Consider the following 13,812-nt stretch of genomic DNA (forward strand, 5'->3'; position numbering starts at 1 on the left):
TATCTTGTGGCTTATGAGAAATAATACAGCACGTACCCAAGTGTATGCAATAAATGCAGCACCCAGTCCTGCACTCTGAGCTCTGAGCACTCAGGAAGCACAGCTGAGAGTTGCTCCATATATGGCAGAGTTACAGAAAGTGTGTAGGAAATAACAAGCATTAATACTTGCACAGAAGTGGATGTATATTAAAGTCTGTCAGGCTGTTGTCCTTTTTTTTTTTTTTTTTTTTTGGTGTGTGTGTTTTTTTTCATTGTCGTTTTGTTTTTAACTCTGAGAAAATGTGAAACGTACAGTTTGACTTAGGCTCCAAAGGGAACTGAGCCTGGAGTTGAATAATTGAAGCTGACTCTTAGGGTCCCTCTTGTCATTTGCCTTTTGCCTCCAGCAGCTGTTGATTATCAGTCTCAATTACAACTCCCCCCCTTTCTTTAAAAAAAAACCTGTTTGCTTTTGTTGGGCATTGCTATTATCTGAACACATATTTGTCTTTATGTTTTATGTAATAAAATTTAATAGACACTATTGACACTGTAACTTGGCGTGAAGTCATTTGGGATGCTTGATTCCAGGGCTAATAAAAATAAGCTTTCCTGTTATTGTACATGGTAAATACTGAAATTGGTAAAACCCTATAAGGATCTTGGTTTATAGCCCAATGAAATCTAAACTGATTCATATTCCCAAAGGCTGGAAATATGAAAAAGACATACAGCCTGGTCTGCATCCAGGTTTCAAACCACCCATGTTGTTCATGAGGGGTACAGGTTTTTTTCTTTTTTTTTTTTCTCTCCTCCTTCCCCCCCATCCTTTTTTTTTTCCAAGTTGTTCATGAGGGGTATAGGTTTCTTGTTGCTTTTTTTTTTTTTTTTTTTCCCTTTTTTTCCAGAGGTGCTGGTGGCTCCACTGTTTCTGTGAATATAATAAAACGGCGGGAAGGACCTCATACTTGGTAAGGCCGATTCCCTCCCTGCTGCGAGGAGCCGGAGCATGTAAGTGCATTCATCCCTGCATAAAGTAACAAGAATTAAGCTGTTTAAGTATGCAGGTCAAAGTAGAGTAGTTGGTGAGTTATGGAGTTGAAGAGCTGCACCTCGTTCACGTTCACTCCTGTGATAATCCAGGGCACAGAGCAGGATCCAAAGACAACTGTGGTCAGTGGCAGGTTTTTCCATTACCTTTGATAACCTTTGAGTTCAGCCTGCAAATAGCTGACTTCAACAGCTGTAGGGATGTATCGCAGCAGCCTTCGGCCTGTTGCCACCACTTGATGGAAAATGCACATCTGCAGAGAGCCTTTCTGTATCTTTTTCTAGTAGGAATTAATTTCATTATAGTTTCTACACACACAAAAAAAGGCATATACCTGTTTCTTAACAATCGCGTTTGAATAGTTTAGAAAAGAGAGCTTATTTTTCACCACGGTCATTATTTTCTCCTGCATTTCAGAGGACTGCTGGAATCTGGACAAGTCTTGGAGTTTTCTGTGACATTTGTGCTCCAGCTTCATTCATTGTCAGCACGGCCGTGAGTACAGAGTCATTGGTGTTGAAGAACCAGTAGAGGGAGCACGAAACACTTCCTTTATATTTCTCTCTTACATAAACATTGGCTACCGTTTGAGGATTTTCTTAATTTTATTTCCCTGGAATAAGAAGAATTTTTGAAAGAGAATGTGATAAGCGGCTCAGATATCAAATCTGTGTAAGTCAGTCTTTGGAGTGCTGCATTTCCATGCTATGAATTACCTGCCTGTTTCCACTACTCTATTCCCCCTACTGCCCTCCAACCCCCCCAACCCAAATGTTCAGTTTTCCTTGGTGCTTTCCAAGCAGGAACGTGCATCATTCCTCCAGAGTTCATGATGCTCGTGCCATTAGATTGTCACGTGAATTGTAACATTTGCTCTTGGTAAACAAAGCTTACACCCAGCACCAGAAGTGTAAAATATTAATTTTAAAAGACACAATTAATATTTTGCAAGAGGGGAAGAAAGTAAACACCAGTAAGAAATACGTGTTCCACGTGCATGATTTAAATGTTGCTTAGTGTAACGTGCGATTCTGAGAGTTTGCTGAAGTTAGTTAAAGGAAGCCAAGCAAATTGAAACCCAGCTTAAAAATGTGAAGAGGCATTAAATGATTATCATAAGCCACGCAATGATGCATTTTGAAGCTCAGTGTGCCCATTATTAGGTATTATCATGAGATTTTTAATTAGTAGACAACCCCATTTTGTGTATTAAAGTTTTTATTCCTTAGTAAGAATTTTTTTTTAATCACAAAATAGTGTGGAAATATTTAGATAATAGAATTCATGGAGTGCTGGAAAATACTGAATATAAAGATTGATTTCTAATATATCACATACTAAACTGTTCTAAAACAGCTGGTTTCTTGCAGACAGGATTTATTTTTTTTAATAATTTAAGACAGCATAAGCTTGTATCAAGCATAAGCATCGTAACAAAAGTGCAACTTTTTCAGCAAATCCTCCCAAAAGATATTTAACTCAAAATATCATTAACACATATTTTCTCCCTACAAAAATAGCATGTCAGACATCATTAATTGGATGTATTAACAACTATTTACATACAGCCACTCTGTAGGCTAGTAAGATTTTTTTAACGTTGTTTAAACACAGCGTTTGAGGCAAACAGTAGCAACAGCAGCAGCAAATGCACCAAACTGACTAACAGACCCAGGATACTTATTCACTCCAAGTCAGACTGTTGTGTCTCACCTCTTACATAACATTCAAGTGAGATTTCTCACAGTGCTACCTTGGCAACAAACTAAAAATATCTAGGCAAGGTCTTGGTTTAAGCCTTATTATAAAAGCTTTATCTGTGTGATTATCTGGCGTCTGGTTTGTCTCCAGAAAGGGAAATAGCAACATTTGAGAATGGGATGAGGAGAGAACCCATACAAGAAATTTGTCCCCCGTGGGCTGATCGCCTCTGAATGCAAAGCAAGGGGTTTACCTACAGCCTTCAGTTTGTGCCATTCACAATTTAGGATAAAACGCATTCAGGCTGATGAATTGTTTTGTGTTTTCTTGGGGGGGCAGTGGACGGGGGGGTTCTTTTCGTAGTTCAGTGCAGAAACATTCATTTTATACAGCAAGGTTAGGGGGAAAAATCTCTCAGGAACATAAATAAAGATGGGGTGAGAACAAACGCACTTGCCACACCTGTATACCTTAGCCAAAAAAAAAGTAAACACAAGGTTACATAACGGGTCTGACCCTCCTTCCCTTGCACACCCACAACTCGCTGGAGCCAAAACCTCGCAGCATCCCCGGGTGCTCAAGGCACTGCAGGTTGGGGCTCAGGGTTCATCTGACCACGGGCCGCTCCCCGATAAAGTGCTACCACAGGCGCCGGGGTCTCCCCTTCCTTCCCTTGCCTCGCCGCCCCTCCGCCCTCACCCTGAGCCCACCCAGGTCTCCCGGCGAAGTGCAAGTTCCTCAGTGGGGCCCAGGGACACTGTACGAACCCACTCACGATAAGGTGCAACATTTAAGTTACCTTAGAGAGAGAGAGAGAGAGAGAGAGAAAAGAGTATCCTTACTATTCTTCTTCCTTTCCTTCTTCTTTTTCCTTTTTTGTGTGTATTGTGTTTTTTTTTTTTTGTTGTTGTTGTTTTGTTTTCCTCCTTAACATATTTACGCATTTATAAAGCCAAACATTACAAAAATACTGAATAGCAAATTTTATCCTCGGCGGTCCGCTGCGGGAGCCGAGGACTCCCGGGAAGGGGGGGCGGCCGATTCCCCGCTCCCGGGCCCTGCTCCCGCTCCCGGAGCCGCCTCCCCCGACCCGGCCCGGCTCGGCCCGGCCCCGGCGACCCCTCGCAGCCGCCCCCCGCCCTCCAGTGCCCGGGACCGCGGGTCCCGGCCCGGCGGCGGCGGCTCAGGGCCCCTCGTCGGCGACGGGCTCGGGCTCGTCGGCGGGCTCGGCGGCGGCGAAGGGGTGCGGGAGGTGGGGCGCCGGGGACAGCCCGGCGGTGGCCGCCGCCTTCTCGGCGGGGCCGAGCACCGACGAGAGGCAGGGGAAGGAGGCGGCGGCGGCGGCGGCGGCGGCGGCGGCGGCCGCCTGCGCCGGGATGCCGGGGTAGAGGAGCGGGATGGGGGCGGCGGGGTAGAGATACTTCTCCAGGCTGCCTTTATCCAGGAAGGGCTGCATGTAGGCGGCGGCGGCGGAGGGCGATATGAAGTAGAAGGGCAGGCAGAAGGGGGCGGCCGGCTGTCCGAAGGGCCCCCCGCCGGCGCCGCCCGCCCCCAGGGCCATCAGCGAGCCCAGCAGCGCGGCCTCGGGTCTCACCAGCGCCGCCGCCGCGGCCTCGGCGCCCCTCGCAGCCAGCCCCGGCGGGACGGGCAGGGGGCTGCCGCCGCGGTCCGGCTTCAAGCGCTTGGGCGCGGGGGGCGCCTCGTCCCCCGACGGCTCCTGCTTGATGGCCAGGCCGGGCAGCGCCCCCGGCGCCCCCGCAGCCGGTGCTTGGCCCCGCTCGCAGCGCCCCTCGGCCTCGCCGCCGTAGCCGCTGTCCGTGTCCGTGTCGGTCTCGGCGCTGAGCTCGGCGGCGTGAGTCCGCTGGATGACGGGCACGCAGTTAGCCTGGCCCTCCGGCTTGTGGCAGGGGGGGGCGGGCGGGGAGGAAGAAGAGGAGGAGGAGGAGGATCCCTTGGTGAGGGGGCCCGGCGGCGGGGACAGGAGCTGGGGGCCGGCAAGGAACTGCGAGGAGATGGAGTGCAGGTGGCCGAGGAGCTGGGCGCATCGCTGCTCGCGGGGGGTCCAGCTCTCGAAGCGGGAGAGGTACTGCAGCACTTCCTTGGCGCACGTCTGGAAGCCCGAGTGGAAAGCATCCAGGTCGGCCTGCACGGGAGACTTCATGGACCGCTCCCCTGCGGGGAAAGCCAAGAGGAGATGGTGTTTGCTCGTCCTGGGCCACCCGGCTCTGTGCCTCCCCCCAGGGCCCACTTACCGCTCTGCAAGGCGACGATCTTCTGGTGCTGCTGCTCCGTCAAGGCCGTCAGCGCCTTCAGGTGTTTCAAAGTCAGCTCCAGCACCACTGCTTTCTCCAGGTGTCCCAGCGTCTGCAGGGACAGAGGGGGGAGGCGTCAGCTTGACAGCCTGTGGTATGCCCACGGCTCAGGGACGGCGGTCCCCGGGCTGAGGGTCGGGGTGCCCGCACCCCACCCACATCCCACGCAGGGGCAGTCCCACTCCTCACCGTCAGCTTCAGATGCTCGGGCAGCAGGTCCTTCAGCTGGGCGATGCACTCGTTAATCCTGTCTCGCCTCTTCTTCTCTATCAGCCTGTGCGGCAGCTTGTATGTCTCCTAGGGAGCAAAACCCGGAGAAGCCGGGCGGTAGGGGCACGCCGACCGAAAGCAAAACAAGTGTCACGCCGGCCTCCGCCGCCCCCCCGGGGACAGTGGCAAGCGCCGGCGGTGGGGATGCTCCGGGGGGCGAAGCCGCGCCGAGAAATTTGGGCAGCCCCGGAAAACTTCCTCTTACCTTGCTCTCGTCCCTCTTCATGCCTCTTTTGGGCTTGCACATGTACAGGGACGGATAGTCCAGCCTGCAGAAAAACACAAAGGTCCTGCGGCGGCGGCGGGAGACAGAGACGCCGACCGGGCGAGCGGAGCCGGGCGCGGCGGCCGGCTCTGCCCCCGGCGCCCTGCAGCGCGTCCCGCGGGAGCCGCGCCGAGCCGAGCCGGGAGGCAGCGTGCCGGCGCCTTACCCCAGAAAATCCCTGTGCTCCAGCAGCTGCCGCTCGGGCAGGCGGGGGATTCCTTCGTCCATGGCTGGCGGCGGCCGCTGTCTCGTCGCTGCTCTCGGTCGAAGCCGTGGGATGCTGCGAGCGGTCCCTGCAGATCCGCGGGTGGCTCTGTGCACATGCAGCCTCCGGCCCCGCTCTCCCGTGCAGCGGCCAAAGTATGCGACAGCACGGCTCGGCTCGGCTCGGCGCGGCGCGGCTCGGCACGGCTCTGCCCCCCCCGCTGCCTCCGCCGCTCCCCTTGCCGCCTCGCTCCCGCTGGCCGCTCACACGCCCGCCGCGCCGCGCCGAGCCCAGCCTGCCCGCGGGGCACGCGCGCCGCCAGCCAGCTCCGCACCCGGCTCACGTGCGGCGCGCGCCGGGCGGGCGGGGGGGGCGGGGCCTGGGGCGGGGCCTGGGGAGGGGGGGGCGGGGAGGGGGGAGCTCCCGGCGGGCTGCGGAGGGGAGGGGAGGGGACGGGGGGGGTCCCCGCCGCCGGCCCCCGGGGCCGCCCTGCGAGAGGCCGGCTTCCCCTGCGCGCCTCTGCCGCCGCGCTTCGGCCCTGCGTTTTGATGTTTTAATGTGTTTTTTTTTTGTTTGTTTGTTTGTTTGTTTGTTTTTTAATTTTGGAGGGTTTTGTTTTTATTGCATTATTTTATTTTATCGCATTATTTTATTGCATTGCATTGTTTTCTTGCATTATTTTATTATTTTATTTTATTATTTTATTTTATTTTATTTGAATTTTTAATTTTAATTTTATTTTATTATTTTTATTTCCTTTTATTTCATTTTTTATTATTTACACTTCTGTTATTTTCCCTTTTCTTTTCAAGCGTGCCTTTCCCCTGTCCCCATCGCTGCTGCCATCCCCCCCCCGCCGCACATAATCCCTCCTCACGCCGCGCACAGGGCCGCCAACGTGACCCGACCTCCCCCCGCCACCGCCCCGCGCCCCCCCGGGGCCCGTGTGCTCGTGTCGCTGCCCCCCGTGCCCCCCGCTCCCCCCGGCCGTGCCGCAACGTGCGGGGCCCAGGCCGTGCGGGGGGGGCGGCGGGCGGGGAGGTGCCCGCCGGGAAATGGCAGCAGCACTCAGGCAGGCAGGCAGACAGATGGGCAGACAGACAGACGGGCTGACACACGGGCACACGCACGCGTGACTCGTGATTTTTTCACGCAGGGGCTGCACGAGGGGCCGGGAGCGGGGAGGGCTCCGCAGAGGGGCCGCAGGCTGCAGCCTCCTCTCCCGGCCGGGAAGCAAGCGGCACTGCAGGCTGGTGCAGCTCCTTCCCCGGCAGCCTGATGGCATTTTCACGTTGCCAGTGCCACGAAAACGGGCTAAAAATAAACCGGGCGTCGCACGCCTGGAGGTGTTTGGGGGGAGAGGTCCGAGCCGCTGCCGCTGGGAGGGGGGAGAGAGCTGCGGCCCTGATCCCTCGGGAGGGGGAATTTTGGGGCTGGGGGAGGAAAGGGGAGCTTGTGGGGTGCCTGCTTTTCCTAACTGATACGAGGGATCAGGGGGGAGCACTTCTGGAGCACCTCCTCGTGGAGCACCTGGAGCATCTCTGCCAGCTTCATCCTCTCTGGGACAACCTGCAAATGTTCAAATTACGGCAACAACCTCCGGAGCGAGACTTAGCTTCCAGGAGGAGAAATCCTGATTGTGGGATTCCTCTAAAACCGGGTGGGAACGGAAGTCGAAAATGATCAAAAGATGCAAAACATGATCTGAGACAGCTGGAGGCCTTGCAAGAGAAGTTCAAGCAACATCTGGAAACTTCTAAGAGAGGTTTATAAGAGGTCACCTGCAGACAAGGATAAAAGGCTTCAGTGTCTAGGGAGAGTGCAAAATTCTCCTGGAAGAGTCCCAGTTTAAAATGGCAAGATGGATCAAAGAGGTGATCAGCAGCATGACCATCACGGAAAAGAATGTTTTTCAGAACATAAGCGGCAGAAGAAAAGCTTTGACCAATTTACAAGCTGAGATGAACCACAGCAAAGAGTTAAGAAGCTGAAAAATCACTCGGAAAAGGAAATCAGAGGTTTGCAGGTCACCACAGGGCAAAAACAGCCTCCTGCTGAAGACAAGGGCTAGCTAGAGAACCGCTGACCCAAATGCTCGCCACCATTTTCAGCCTAGGAGGAAGGAATCAGAGTGCCTGTCCCAGCTGAATCATTGCAAAGGCTGCCCTCTGAGGAGACTCCATTTCGGAGGTTTATTCAAGTCAGTCAATAACCACAGTGTAAGGGAATGAATGCCTTCAAGATACAGTGCCTAGGAGCACCGTATTCATGAAGGTATTGACAAGGACTTTTGGGGTAAATTGGACATCAGCCTATGTGTAGATTTTCACTTTTGGGATGACCAAATGGAGACCAGGGAAAAAATCAAAATGAGAGCAGACGAAAACTGGGTCAAAAAAGAGGTCTGTCTGTCCTGGTGTCCATCAGGAGATGCCTAGGGAGGAGCGATTGAGCAGAGTCTGTGTGAAAGGAAAGCTCCCCAGCCCCATCCCCCAGGTCCCAGGGGCCCACGGTGCAGAGACTTCCTGAGCCAGAAGCGGTATCTCTTAATGTGTTTAATGGGAAGCCAAAGACACGGTGAGAAGCAGAGGAGTTTGCCAAGGTGCTTAAATCATTGGTTGCAGCAGAGCATGAGGCCAGGAAGCAGACACTGGTGAGAGGCTGGTCAGTCACCAGCAGGCCTGTCAGCGAAGCTAGTAACAAGAGGAAGGAGAGAACTTTCCATTTCAGACTGCCATGCATACCTGAAGAATGTAAAACAAGGGAGACGGCAGCCATGCAGACACACAGCTGAAATCTGAAGCAGAAATTAAACAACCTGCTGATAAAACACCTGCTGAGGGCAGGTGGTGGGCTGGGAGGAGACACAAGGTGCAGCAAGGCCTCTGCAGCACTGGGTGAGAGCAGGATGCCCAGCCAGCTGCGGCAATAGGGTTACAGCCAGCCTGGAGGGGCAGCGATCAGGGCCCGCTACTGTTCAAAACCAATTCAAAACAAAACAAACTACATGAGGGAGGTTGGTCACTGAGGCAGTCCTAGGCCATGGAACCCCATGGCCTGGGTGATATTAGAAACAGCCCAAACTCTACCAGACCGGGCAAGCTGGAGTGGTATTTGGGCTACCACTGACCAAGCTGATCAGCTCAAGAGGAATGGTGGTGACAGGAGAGCACAGACACATCCAAACCTGGGAAAGTCAGATCAACGAAACAGAGGCACTGGAGCAGAAAGTCAGGTGTGATGGGGGGCAGGCCAGTCCTCAGAGCCGTGTGGGTGTAACTGCATGATAAACACCAGGAACTGTGCTGTCAGTTTGGAAATTCCCTTTAAAGATGTGTCTCAAGTGAAGCAAACTGTTTGAAGGTAGCTGGGCTGCAGTAAAAAGCTGCCCTGCCTCCTGGGGCAGTAAAATTAAAGGTGGCTCCAGCCTGAGGCCACTTCCAACCCTGGCTGGTGGGAGGTCTGAAACCTGCCTGGAGACCTGGGGCCTGTGGGTGTGAAACAGAAGCAACCCCCATCTGTCTGCTAGGAGTTTTGCAGGAGCAGCAACCAGGAACAAGTAAAACAACCCCACCCCCCCTACCCCCCCCACAATTCCCCCTCTGCAGTCACTGCCAAGAAGCTGTGTCCGTGAATGACAATACCCTTGGGTTCAGCTTGGTCACTCGCAATGCACCTCAAAGCTGTGCATTGGCAGCAAAAGTGGAGCTGGAGGATGAGGAAAATTGCTTTCTCAGCAAAGCCTGATCATCTGGTGCTCCAGTGATGGTTGGGCCTTATGTAACACACCAGCTCTGCTGCAGAGGCTGGTGGGGAAGGTATGTCACACCACGCCATCAGGAGGCCTTGAATGGCCTCAGCCTTTCAAGAGGTCTGTTGCATTTATGCTATTTATGGCTGCACGCTGAGACCTTTGAACAAGAAGTGGTAGGTGCAGTTACACATGGCTGGTGATAAGTTCAAGGCTGGCAGCCTGTAACTGGTCCCAAAAGAAAAGGGAGCTGTTCCAAAAGCCCGTAAGTTACCTCTGCCACACAGCTGGTGATGGGGAATTTCCACTGAAACAAAGAAAGCCCTGAGACTTTGTGGAGCTGGCCCTCTCCCCAGCCACTCACGGAGGTACAGGTTGGTAGGACTCTGCTCCTGTTACAGAAGGTTTGTTTGTAGATTTGTTAACATTGCAAAACGCTTGCACAGGTAGGGTGACAGAGGGAGAGCATTTCAGTGGCCAACAGAAAGAGTTTTAGCAGTTTCAACTAGTGCAATTCTTCCCAGTGGTTCAATTTGCAGATAAGTTGTGTTAGTATTTGCACAGGAGGAACACCATAGTAAGGGCAAATTGTGCATCCCCGCTATAGCTCACTCTGTGGGTTTAGGAATCCCAATTGCAGTTTGCCCAAGCATAAAGAAAAATGTCAGCTTTGCCGTTGCACGTTGAACTAAACATAAGGGCACAAACAGAGTAGCAGTGGTGCCTAGGCCAGGCAGCAGCTCTGGGGCTAAATGCAAGCAACGTCAATGATTCTTAAACAGGATGGATGCAGAGAAGGAGATGCTTGTTTCCTCTCTTACAAGTTGAAGGTGTGTAAATGCTTCTAGTTCACCCAAGGGGACTGAGGAAGGGCGATGCCAGAGAGGGAACATGGGCTCCCAAACCAGCCTGTGTAAGAAGGTGCTTCACAGAAAGCATCTCTGTAGCTAGAAAGTGAGCTGGGAAACCCAGTTGTCCTGAAACAAGGTATGCTTCTGGAGTACAACAATGTGTATCCTTGGAGTACCAAGGGAAAAGCATTCTGTTCATGGTGAGAAAGTTTGGAGTTAAAGATGAAATACTGCATAAAAGTTACAGTGCATGGAAACAACCTGTGGAGAACTCTTTTCAGTGATGACTGGAGCGGGAGGTTCTGAGATTATTGTTTTAAAACTGGCAAATGTTTTGAACTGTCCTGAATGTCTATACATTTCAAAAAACAAAAACAAACAAAAAAAAACAACAAAACAAAACAAAACAAACAAACAAAACCCAAACAAAAAAAAAAAAAGAAAAAGAAAAAAAAAAACTTAGCTAAGCTAAGGGAACAACTCTACTGGGCAAGATTCAGGAAGGTCATTGAGAATGTGTGCAGATTAATGCCCCTATTGCAAATAACGGTCCCACAGAAACACACAGAGACACCATGAAGTAATGTCTGACAGAGTCATTTCATTAATGGACTGCATTGCCTGATGTTCTTGTGTTTCTGTCTGAAGTAGATTCTGGGAGCTGCAGACTATTTCACAAAATGCCCCGAAGCTTGTCTGTTAGGACACTAGTGCCAGATGTCCAAGCGAAAGACATCGTCTCCCTCCAAGTCCTAGGAGGTATGGCAGGATTGCCCAATGCTCAAGGGAGAAACACTGCATCCAGAACATTTCAACAGATCTGTGAGGTGGCTGGGATCCCTAAAACATCTCCATGTGACCACAGCCTGAAGGGTTGGTGGAATGTTTTTATGCAGGTTTGTAGTCAACTGGACTCCTCCTCAGAACTGCATCAAGTGGTAAGACCCAGCACATCCCAGTGCTTTCACATGCCTCAGGAGCAAAGCCCTTCTTCATCATTCTGGTGAAAACCTTAGGGCTCCAGCATGACGTTTTGTAGAGTTTTGGGAGAGGAACAAAGGGTTTTGGATCACGCATAGAGACACGTGGTCCAAATATATAAACATATAGTTAGATAGCTTTTTTTTTTTTTTTTTTTAAGTGGATATCTGTGATATCTTACAGTCCTAGAAAAAACAGGGAGAGAATCTTAGAAAGGATAAACCTAGAGCAACATTGTAGGACTTGCCATGTAATTGCCTGTACTTGCCTGTAGTACTGACCTGGATATTTACGGTGATACACAGAGTACAGTGGGGTCCTGAAACAAAGTCCAGTGCTGCCCATTAGAAAATGCTCTGTGTAAAAACATATTCAAAAAGAAAATTTCTGGGTCTCACTCTTCCTCCACTCTTCTGTAATTGCAAAAGTAGTCATGAAAAGAGAGACTCCAGAAATCCTGAATGCACCTGGAGAGTGTGCTGCAAGTGGCTGTCTAAAAATAAATCAAGGAGCAGGAAAACTGAGAAAGGGGAGCAAAAATGCTTTGGATTAGTGATAGGAAAATACCTTGCTGCAGCGTATAGGGTAATTACAGATAAGTAAGAATGTGTCACTCATCACTTCTTGAATGATTTTCCCTCATTCTGTTTGGCTTGGTTTTATTAGAGCCTAGTCATTTAGAGCTCGTGCACAACAAAGGAGGGGGCTGATTTGGGGGCTCAGTCCCATCGCAAAAGAGCAAGACCTAGGCTCCTGTTGTACAAAAAAGTCATCCCCATTTAACTCATCTCCCAGCACAACCAGGCAGGCTCCACTGCTCAACCCAAAAAGCGAGCTTGCATTTTTATTATTACTTGCCCTTTTATGTGGATTAATATGATATTTCATGTTCTATTTTGGTTTTAAGCACGAACCTTTTCTTGGTGTAGCCAAAACCAATGCATCTCTGTGCTTGGGAGCCCCTAGGGTTTGACCATCCCGTAACACTTGCTCTGCAGGATGGGACGGGAGCTGGGTGCTGGCAGTGGTTTCATGGCAAGTGCCTACAGTGGGACAGTATCTCCCCAGCTTCTGTGGGGATAAGCAGAGCAAAGGGGCAGCAGTAGCAGTTCCCTCACTCAGGTAAACTGTTTTTTAGCTTTCTTTCTGGGCCTGCCCACTGGAAGAGTTTCCTCAGAGCACTCAGATGCATCTCGATGCAGTGAAGCCAACAGCCAGTCAGATTTCAGATCTACAGCTCCATGTCTGTAGAGTTTGGGACAGCTGAGAATTGAACTCTTTCTCAGCAGAGAGAGGGAAAAAAAAACACCTCGATGTGGTGTTGCTGTTTGTCACCCTGCTTGTGCTGCTGGCTGCTGAAGCCCTTATGATGTAGAAGCTGGTGGCCCTTTCCAGCCTGGTTCTGCATGCCCTGTGGTGCCTTAGGGATCTATAATCAACACTTTGATTATTAGGGTAAAATTGGTCATAAAAGGGAAATAGAATGAAATAAAATGAACGTGCAGCTATCAGCTTCTTTCAAGTTTAGCATGATCCATTTAAATTTAAATGGAAAATGTCACATAACTTATCTGTAATAGTTTAAAGCCCTAGATCATATTGCCAACACCAGACAGTGGCATGCTTTAGCAGAAGTATGATGGGCATAAAGCCCTTTAATACGCACAGAAAAGCAAACCTCAGACACTCTGCTGCAAAAAAACCTTTGGGCCTAGCCAAAAGTGCAGAGCCAGGAGCCGGAGAAGCTGAGTGCTGCCTAATGCAGCCTCTCGCCACGTGACTTGGCATCTTTTTATCTGTTTCTGTGTGTTTCAAATGGCAGGAGTAGAAAATACCCCTCACAAAGGTGCTGTGAGGCAAATTCATGCACATGAAGCATTTTGACCTCCCCAGGAGCCATGCCCAGCTGTCACCACATGGTGACCTCAGGTGGGGGCGATCTCCTGAAGTCCCTTTGTCACAGCGATGGAGGAGCTCCGCTGGAGCACAGGATGCACTGCAGTTACTGAAAGCAAAATCTCTGGAGCTCACGGACTTTTTCAAGACGTTTTTATGCTCCTTACAGGTTATGACTGCAAAAAAATCCCCCCTCAGTGAGGACACTGTAGTGGTGCACAGCAATGCAGAAGCCCCATCATGTGTGGCTGGCATCAAAGCCCAGCATCCCCATGCCCTGGCGCCAAGGAGATGGGACAGCCAGCCCCTCTGAGCCCCCAGCAACAAACTCAGGCTGAGCCTGGCATGGATATCAAAGCCAGGTAGACTCCTTCTCTCCCACCATGGGCAGCTGAAGGCCAGTGCCTCTTTCCTTAGGAGGAGGAAGCTTGTGTGCGGGGCAGGAAGCAGCGATGGAACAGCCAGCTCAGGAAGGGGCCAGGGCCAAGAGTTTGTTTTTAACCTGCTTCTTGTTTATTTAAGCCCTGGAGGAAGGCGAATAAAAGCAG

At 51.1% G+C, this 13,812-nt stretch overlaps 1 protein-coding gene across 1 annotated transcript; it reads right to left on the reverse strand.

The window, feature by feature from the left end:
- Window positions 1-3,916: 3,916 nt before the first annotated feature.
- BHLHE41 (basic helix-loop-helix family member e41) lies at window positions 3,917-5,879 on the reverse strand (the record flags this gene model as incomplete). The annotated part of the gene is made up of 5 exons (XM_084301526.1): window positions 5,747-5,879; window positions 5,521-5,584; window positions 5,235-5,342; window positions 4,986-5,097; window positions 3,917-4,905 (listed from the first exon to the last, which is right to left on the reverse strand). The coding sequence occupies exons 1-5, from the start codon at window positions 5,806-5,808 to the stop codon at window positions 3,917-3,919; spliced, it is 1,335 nt and encodes a 444-aa protein (XP_084157652.1). The 5' UTR covers window positions 5,809-5,879.
- Window positions 5,880-13,812: the final 7,933 nt, after the last annotated feature.

Source organism: Netta rufina, assembly GCF_964035555.1.
Source record: "Netta rufina genome assembly, chromosome: 1".
In the NCBI taxonomy this organism is placed as follows: Eukaryota; Metazoa; Chordata; class Aves; order Anseriformes; family Anatidae; genus Netta; species Netta rufina.